General features: G+C 46.6%; 1 protein-coding gene and 1 pseudogene across 3 annotated transcripts in view; both read right to left on the reverse strand.

The window, feature by feature from the left end:
- The window catches only part of LOC112163201, a 36,555-nt gene extending 31,899 nt beyond the window's left edge, over window positions 1-4,656 (reverse strand). The window contains exons 1-7 of one of the 3 annotated variants that reach the window (XM_036214200.1): window positions 4,496-4,656; window positions 3,851-4,406; window positions 3,541-3,765; window positions 3,154-3,453; window positions 2,791-3,050; window positions 2,599-2,713; window positions 2,326-2,503 (exon numbers count right to left, since the gene is read on the reverse strand). In XM_036214200.1, the coding sequence (XP_036070093.1) occupies window positions 3,155-3,453; window positions 3,541-3,765; window positions 3,851-4,406; window positions 4,496-4,615 (1,200 nt within the window). In that variant the 5' untranslated portion in view covers window positions 4,616-4,656 and the 3' untranslated portion in view covers window positions 2,326-2,503; window positions 2,599-2,713; window positions 2,791-3,050; window position 3,154. Of the gene's footprint in view, window positions 1-2,325; window positions 2,504-2,598; window positions 2,714-2,790; window positions 3,051-3,153; window positions 3,454-3,540; window positions 3,766-3,850; window positions 4,407-4,495 lie in introns of those variants that run through there. The other 2 variants (XM_036214201.1, XM_024299474.1) reach the window with 2 other exon arrangements.
- A 634-nt stretch (window positions 4,657-5,290) lies between these two features.
- The window catches only part of LOC112161891, a 10,539-nt pseudogene continuing 6,650 nt past the window's right edge, over window positions 5,291-9,179 (reverse strand).

A 9,179-nucleotide genomic window follows, 5' to 3' on the forward strand; every position in this document is an offset into this window, starting at 1 on the left:
CATGTGTATTTGTAGGTGTGTGGGTGTGTGTATAGTCGACAACTAATTTGGTAGTTGAAGCGTTTTTTTATTTATTTATTTTTTTATCTCAAAACTTTGGTGTGCACTTTCTAATGCCGGGTCTGCCGTTCTCTTTGTCACATAGACAGTAGTGCTAAGCTGGCCAGTAGTGATGTCACCGGAAGTTCTGAGTAGGCTAAATGGGCCTCAGTGAGCAAGTGAGTGTGTTTTTATCTGCAAAAACCTTCTGAAATACTCTATACATGTTTTCTTAAATATGTTTTAAATCTTTAAACAAATGATTGCAGGCTTTTATTTAGTTTTTTGTCGTTGTTGATTCAGATTGCCTCATTTTATTGAAGTCTTGTTTTAATGCCGGAAAAAAAAGGAAAAAAGCTGTATGATTCATTCAAAGCTAAATAAACTATAGTCTTTATTTTTAGTTAGCATATAGCTTAAACACGTCAAGTTTAAAGCTAATGATGATTAAGATGTATGCCTTACAGCCAGTCACCGCACGACCTGATTAGTCAATCAGAAAAAAAATATTTGTAGATTAGTCGATTATTGCAATAATTGTTTGTGGCAGCCCTACATCGCACTGATTGGTGTCATTGAGGCCCCACCCTGGAGCCAATTAGTGGCTTGTTGGCAAGTGCCTGGTGGCCAAAATAATCCCCACAGGTCCTGTCTAGGCTCAGATCTAAGAAGTGAGATGGATCTACGCTCCCATGTGCTCACCATGAAGGGCCAATGTATAGTGGTTAGGAGAACAAGTGTTCCGATCTCCCTCTCCATAAGAGGGCAGGGTCAGTGCACACTCCATAGGGCGGCGGCCGAAGGCAGATACCTTAATGACCCCAAACCTTGGTCACAGATTCTGATCCTTCTCCCTTGCTGTTTTAATGGAAGTTGAAGCTTGCCATTCTTCTCTGTGGGAGGATGAGAGTGGGTGGGTTTCGGCGGGAAGAGAAGAGAGGAGGGCCCCTGGCTGCCGTTCAGAAGATGGCATGTTCGAGCCCCACCTCAGACAATCAAAACAAAACTCCAGATTGTGTCAAATGACAGAAAAAATCTGTAAGATAACTACAAAGGTGTCTGAAATTGTTTCAGTGAAAAAAGTACTGTGGACCCTGTGTTGTGTTCAACTACTGTTATTGCACTAAGGCGCCACTAGGCGGAAACAGTGAGCTAGAGAGAGAATGAAAACGCAGAAGAAGAGTAGCTGGTAGCCTGTAGCCTGTAGCCTGTGTAGCATGTTACTGCTTGTTGCTGCATATGAAGGTTGAGAATAAAACCTGTAAACCTTGTGGATTATTTCGAGTACTTCCCGGCCACCATAACACCCTGTCTAAACAGTTTGGGTTGGGTTGTGCTTGTTTTTCGGAATAAATCCACAACCTGAACCTTATTGAACTCTCATGCTCTCACATTGAGTCCATATGACCTCACTTTTACATTGATGAGGGATCCCTCTCATGACGACAAAGGTGAAATGGATTTTATATCTGCCACGGACACCACAAAAGATGATTAAACCTGGAAACAAAAGTTTAGCCTACCAGATGAACCCTTTTTAATGTAAACATACCTAGGATAACACAAGCTTTAGAGGAGCTGCCAGTCATCATGAAGACCCTTTTTGCTGTTTTCCTTGTTTTCATCACTGCCGTTTTCCTGTCTTTGCTTCAGAAACATCCAAGTGTGTTTTAGCTTGTAACGTACAGCTTATATGTTTAAACTTATGGCAAGGTCTTAATTTGAATTATTTTATAAAGTTGGAGAGTTCTTTAGAGTTCTTCTTAACATCCAGTTCTTTCGAATGTTTCAGTTAATTCATAGTATCTCACTTCTACTCAAATCAGGGCAAATTTAAAAAACGAGAACACGATCTTTCAAGAAAATATTTTATTTTTAACAAAATATAATAAATTGTTCTTAAAAGTGTTTTTTTTTTTTTTCTTCATTTGCTCTGTCCATTCCTGCACAGTTTTCCCGCCGACAACTGCACAGTACGACACACCATCAATCCTGGTGTGGCCAGTGTCCAGCCTTTCTGGCTGGATACACTTCGTGCAGGTGTACTGCTGCACAGTCTGCCGGCAGACTTTTGTCCCTGCAGGAGGGTCCTCTGGTGCAGCAGCTGCTGCTGCTGCTTTCCTCCTCCTGAAGGCTGTCGTCCTCGGCACACACTCACCAGGAGGAGGCAGAGGCAGTGGTGGAGGAGACGGAGGCAGTGGTAGAGGAGGCGGTGGTGGTGGTGGAGCTGGAGCCTCATTACCCAGCTGGAGCGGCTGAGCTGGATGGGCAGGTCTCAATAGTGGGAGAGGGAGCTTCTCCTCTGGCGTCCTGTAGTCGAAGGGCTGTTTCCTTACCCACCTGAACCAAGGACAGCCCTTTAGCTTCAGGGAGAGGCTGCAGGGAGACAGCTGGAGCAGCATGAAGGAGTCCCACTTCCTGCTCCAGCACAGCCCTCTCCCACTTTTTCTGCCTGGCAGAGAAACTGAGGACACACACATACAAAAAAAATGTTGGTACCACCATGCTGGGATTGTTTGAACTGGTGCGACATCAGACTGCAGAAGTTCAGGCTCTCACCACTGTGACAGGGTCCTCTGGTTCAGCTGAAACAGCTGGAGACCGGTCTGAAGCCTGTAGAGCTGGCTGCAAATAGCCTCCACCAGGCGGCTGGCGTCAGGCCAGTTTGCAGGGCCTGGAGTTATGTGGAAGAAAAGAAGAAAATGAAGCAGATTTCTAAGCAGGTAAAAAACGTTTGGAAAGTAAACTTACCGTTGGAGAGACTCCTTCCCCGGACAGGAAGTGCTCTTCCCCTTCCCGGCCTTGAAACGCCCTTTGGGCTGTCTGTCCCGGTGCCTGGCAGGGTAGACGACCCGCTGCTTGTCAGACTCTGGGAGGCGTTTCCAGAGCGCAACAATTCGGTCTACCCTGCTGTTGGGGATTGCAGGCAGACTCCTGATCTCCACCAGGGCCTTGGCCAGCCTCAGGACGTGTTGATATCCTGGCTGACCATCAGGACCCTGGACCTCTTCCTGCAACAGAAGCAGGACAGTCGGCAAACGCAAACCAAAGAAAATCTTGTAACAAAACAGGTTTTCAGAGAGTTTGATACAGGAATGGTGTTGCAGCTTTTACCTCAGAGTCTGAGGAGAGATGCTGATCGGGAGTCCGTGAGGTACCGGGACGGACATCCTCTTCTGGGTGGGGGGGGGGACAGACCGGATGGCTCAGACCTGTCTGTGTCAGCCGGGCCACCTGACCGGGCTGCTGCGTCAGAGGAGAGGAGAACCGGCCCGGAGATGGTGGGGTCTTCATCCTCCTCGATTCCCTCATCCTCATCCTGAAGAGCGATGACAGCAGCAGCAGGGTCCCCGCTGACATCCTCAAGCACGCTACCTGTCTGCTGGAACAGGTACTCCACCCCAATGAGTTCCCCTGCAGGGAAGAAGGAGAGCTTAGGTCATTTTGGTTGATCGATATGAAGTCAGATCTACACCTCTGGCCTCAGTTGTGACTGTTCACCTGTGTACGCAGGAAGCTTTGTGAAATCCTTAACCAGATGATGACCGAGCACCCTCTGGCTCTTCTGGTTAAGGGCGTGCTTGAGGTGGCCACTGTAAGAGTGCAGAGGCGGTAGATGATCCTCAGCGGCAGGTGGAGGTGCAGCAGCTGCTGCGCGGTCCTCGGTCCACCTCACCAGCACATCGATCAGGAACGCCTGGAAATATCTGGGTCTCGCAGACGTCCCTAAGGGGAACCACGTTAACACCGGAAGTTAGGTTTACAGCCGGGAATCTGCATATAAGTCAAACAGAATGGCTCAGGCGTTTACCTGAGATGAACCGGTGGAGGTGGAAGTACGCCATAGACGTGGAGCCTCTCGCGCAGCGATAAACTGGGAGGCTGACCCCGCCTTTAGTCAGCCTGCCAGTCTCGGTGTAGAGCTGCACCCCCGGCCAGTCCTGGATGCAGCTGAGGTGCCGCCACTGGGTGCTCCAGATGTCCTGGATGCAGAGAGCGTCCAGCAACGGGATGTCCAGCCTGTCGCGTCCTGCCGGGCCGTTGAAGGTGTCCAGAAGGTCCTGGATGAGGAGCGCCGTCTCCTCCGCTACACGTGTCCGGCGACGACAGTGGAGCCGCCACTCCACCTTGTACACCCTCTGGATCACGTCCGCGTCCGTCAGGCCGACCATCCCGTGCTTCCCCTCCAGCTCGGACCGCTTGGCCTGAGTGAGACGGCGGGCATCTCCGGAGTCCACCTCGAAGATGCAGTGAGACAGCTGTCTCATGAAGGTGGGATAGAGCTGGTGGCTCTCAGTGGTGACACCTGATGCAAAGCGTCGCATCAGGTGCCAGATGTCCAGTCGAACCACCAGTCGCTCCCACTCCTAAACGATAAACACCAACAGACTATTAGGACAGAACAGTCTGACACGTCAGCGGTAATAACATCATCATCGCAAAGTTGAGTTTGTACCAAAAACAAGGCAGCTGTCTTGGACACGCCGTCTGGACTGCAGCAGTCCCGGTCCACGTAGATGAGCTGGGGGGGAGGAACCTTGGCGAGTCGATACCGCCTCATGAGCCCGGTCGCCATCCTGGACAGGCCCTCAGCACCCTCAGAGCAGGTAAGGACGCTCATGACGCTCCTTGCCGACGTTGGTGGCCCAGGCGGCCGAGTCAGAGGCGGCTCCTGCGAGCTTCTTCGTCACCTGAACACGGATGTTTTTTTTAAATGGAGATGCTTCCTAAGAACAGACTAAGACTGCTGTGTCAGAATCCACAATAGAAAACACTCCCAAACCTTCTTGGTGGAGTCCATCTTCAGGATGGACCCGAAGGTGGACATGATCCTGGCCTTGTACTCATCCAGCCGCGTCAGGACGTCGTAGCCGTACACCGTCAGCAGCCAGACGGGTGACTGCAGAGGGGGCATAGGTGGAGGTGGTGGAAACTGCCCCCTCACGCTGCCCAAGGCCAGGAACTGCTCACAGACGCCAAGGTAGTGGACCGCTCTCCGCATCCAGGAGTCCGAGTGCTGCTCCCGCAGGGTGTTGTACAGCCGGTTAGCACTGTTGCCCAACGTGCGAGACCTGAGCTGTGCAATCGCCCTCTGGTCACAGGACAGCCTGCATTGACACAAAATACAAACCTGTAATCAGTTTTACGCACAGGCTAACATGTGGCTCAGTGTTGCCTCTTACTTGTACGTGAGTACAGCTGGAAACTGGCAGCTGTAGGTGGGTGCCAGCTGCCTCATGATGCCCTGTGACTACCCCCCGATCTTCTTCTTACACCGACGGCACTCCAGGTACTCAGTGGCCATGAGGTACCAGCCGTCGATGTCCAGGACCCTCTGGATGGTCCTGTACAACCCAGCCTTTGTCAGACACCCGTCACACAAAGGCTGGGGGCATGTCAGCTGCAGACACCAGATCCTGTGAGGCATCCACAGGAACAGCTGACATGCGAAGAAGAAGTTAGGGGATGCGGGAGGTTGGTTGTAGATTGGGCGGGGTTGGGGAGGGTTCCACCACAGATTCAGCTCAGTGGTGAGCCTAGACTTCCCCGAGTTGTCCCTGGAGAACAGCACCCGCCCAATCCACTGCTGCTGCTCTGCGGTGAGAGCTGCCCGCCAGGACTCGGGCAGCAACTGAAGAGAGAACGTGAAGGAACTTTCGTGAATGACTGCTGTTAGAGACACAGGGAAACAAAAAGCTGCATCTACTGTCACATCACCTCAGCATTGCCAGCAGACGGAGGAGGGACAAAAAAAACGATTGTTTTTTTACAATCTAATAAAACATTTATTACTAAAAAAGCCATCATAAAAAATAGTGAAATAACTCTTCCCCAGTGAGCATAAGTAAATAACTATTCCAGACAGTGATGAAAACACATTTTAAAGCTAGCATTAAAAGACGAGAACTAGTATGAAAAAACTAAGCAAAAAAAAAACAAATGTTTTACAATCTAATAAAACATTTTTTTTTACTAAAAAATCACCATAAAATAGTAAACTAACTCTTCCCCAAGCATATCAATAACATTTCGAAATTTAAAACCAACTATTTCTCGTTAAAATAAAGGAGAAACGGCACTTAGGTCCGACGGGGAAGCCGGCTGCCATGTCAGTCAATGACAGGGGCGGCGTCCAGAAATCGGAACAAATCCGTATCTCGGATTGGACGCCAAACGTTTGATACTTGAAATCGGAACAAATCCGGCCATTTGATTGGTGGAGAAATTGGAACATTTGGAACAGAGAAGATTGAGTTGACGGAGGTGCAAGGATGACACGCACAATCGTGAAGCGTTCCCCATTTTAAAGATATACTTCACTCCATAAATGTTTATTTAGAAAACTTTTGACTTCATGCCAGGGACCCAGTTAATGGTTAAATATTTGCTTTTATTGCTGTAAAGCAAGTTTTACAAAAAAACAATAGGGGATAAAAGAAAATGCTATTTTCACATTCAAATTATGGATTAAAAAACTAAAACAAATTATTTAATGCACATACTGAGGGTGGTGGGGTTTCAGAATCCAGCAGAGGCTTCTTGGATTCAGCAACGAATTGTTTTGATGGCTGGCCATATTGAAGTCGTAGGGCTGTCCCTGTCTCACCTGAATCAAGGACAGACCTTTAGCTTCTTTTTTTTGTGGAAAAAGTACAGCATCCACCTGCAGGAGTTAAGCTTTCACCACTATAACAGTGTTGTCTGATTCTGCCGATGGCACTCCAGGTACAATGGTAGACATGAACAGCAGTGCCATTACTTAGCACAGAACAAAACAAAACTCAAGCTATTCAAGTGGCGACTGTTATCTACCTCCAAAGGACAGCACACCAAAGGATGATGAATATAATGTTTTACAGCCTCTGTCAAGTGTTACGATTTTTCCCACTCTTGAAAAAGGCTGAGCATCCAGAATTGAAGGCTGATTTACTCAGACTGCCACTTGAGATTATTTTTCCAATCTTTACCTATTTTCTTTTTGGTCAGTCAGCAGTCAAAAGGTAAAAATCCTAAAACACATAATAATGGCAATAAATATTCACAAATTCAAATTCTATTATATTTAAGTGCTTCCTTTAACTAGCAACCTTGCTAATTTTACAGTAAATTAATTCACTTTATTTTAATTACATTTTTATTTAAGTTCATACATTATTACATAATTACATTACATAACATAATTACATTTATTTGAAAACTTCACACCATAAATTTACCAAAGTTACTCCGTACACCAGCAGGTTAAACATCGAAGTGCATGAAAACGAAAACTCCAACCCGTACCTGAAGTACACAGACAAGTGTGAAGCCACAGGACACCGATCAAACAGGAAATAAGCGATCGCAGTCATTCTAGAGCTCAGAGAAAGTTGCCTCTTACCGGCTGTCTGTTCTACAAATGGATTACAAACACTTACAGGTAGACATGCTTTACACACGCGCTACCGAGCCTGTATCTCGCCGGTGCTTTTTCCTGAATGAAGTGTGTGCGTTGCCAGTAAATGTCAGACGCAGCGCACCCATCTGCTCAACTGCTCCATGTCACGTGACTCAGACGCTCAGCACCACGGCCTCTTGAAATGAAAATATAAGATCGATATTTGGTGAGAACCCATCGAGAATCAATCACAGGACTAAATATTCGATAACTCAAATGTATAAAGCAGTATCCTAACCTATTGTGCAAATTTCACTAAGACTCTTTCAGGCATCCTGTCCCGGGTGGTTGCTCCCCTTCCGCGCCCAGCTGATGGTCAGCTCCACTGACTGAGTCCCGGCGACTTCATTCTGGTGAAAAGCTTCAAGAGAGACAGGTGGAATCGCCAGCACTCGGTTGACCCTTTCCTAATCCTGCTGACCACAAACACGGCTGTGAAGGTCACTGAGCCTGCTACCTGGACACAGACTTCACATTGCAAAAATGTTCCTCCACCTGAGGATCCCCCGGCAACACTCTAGCAGAGCTGCATGGCAACACAAAGGAGGCTAAGCGTAGAAGTGAGGGGAACTGGATGGGCAACCAGAAACCAATAGAGACTGAGAGCTGAAATGTATTGAGTGACATCTTGATCAGGGGTCAGCAACCTTTAACAGTAAAAGAGCCATTTGGACTCATTTTCTACTGATCAAAACCTTGAAGGAGCCACGTAGTTTTATTTTATTCTTTGCACTCATGGCATTCTATTTTTTTAATAATAAATATGAGTTATATATTTTTTTGCACAAACAAAAGCAAAAATATAAAGAGAACCTAGCACCCCCCCCCCCTTTTACATTTGACCAAAAGCTCCAATAACCTATTTTCAAAATAAGACATTCTGTGCCAAACAGGATCATCTTAGTGTAGCTCTGGACAGCTAGTAACCTTTGTTGTGCAGCATAAGATAACGTCCTTTTAACTCATGAAAGATCAAACTTGGGTAAAAATGTTTGCTTTGCATATAAAATCTGTGCATTCAGGTAAACAGGGATGTAAAAACCTACAGTTTATCATCTATGTGCACCTCAGCCATTAATTTATAAGTGTATCTAATCTAAATTAAATAAATGCTAATTAAGTAATCTTTACTTTTATTTTTATTTTATTTTTTTTACATTTTTTGTTCCAATTCCCCTCTTTGCCCTCGGCACTCTTTTATCGCTGGGTTAGTTATTTTAGTTTGGGGTTGAACCATGGTAGTCTTAGTTCGCGAGCTTTGTTTATTTGTTTTCTTTAGGTAGTTTTGATTAGGGCGAGTTGCTGACTCAGACGGTCAACATGGCTAGGTCTGCAGTCTCCCTGACTTATTTTGTGTTTGGCCAAGGAGCCACCATGGAGAGATAAAAGAGCCACATGTGGATCTAGAGCTGCAGGTTGCAGACCCCTGTTTTAGAGCAACCGCTCCCACAAGAAACCACCTTAAAACTGTATTCCTGATTTAGCAATATGGATGCGGGGATAATTCCAGTGATGCAGACGTAGCGTGGCTAGTTGGTCGAGGTTGTGAATGATGTTTTGTCTTGCATCTCTGTTGCTCTGCTTGTGTATTTCTTTTATTATATTTTTATTGGAGAAGGACCACAGATAAATAAACAAACAAAAACTTATGACAAGATTCTTTAACAAAGACAAAGGTCCAACCATATGAATGAGTTCAGTC

Source organism: Oryzias melastigma, linkage group LG11 (genome assembly GCF_002922805.2).
Source record: "Oryzias melastigma strain HK-1 linkage group LG11, ASM292280v2, whole genome shotgun sequence".
Classification (NCBI taxonomy): domain Eukaryota; kingdom Metazoa; phylum Chordata; class Actinopteri; order Beloniformes; family Adrianichthyidae; genus Oryzias; species Oryzias melastigma.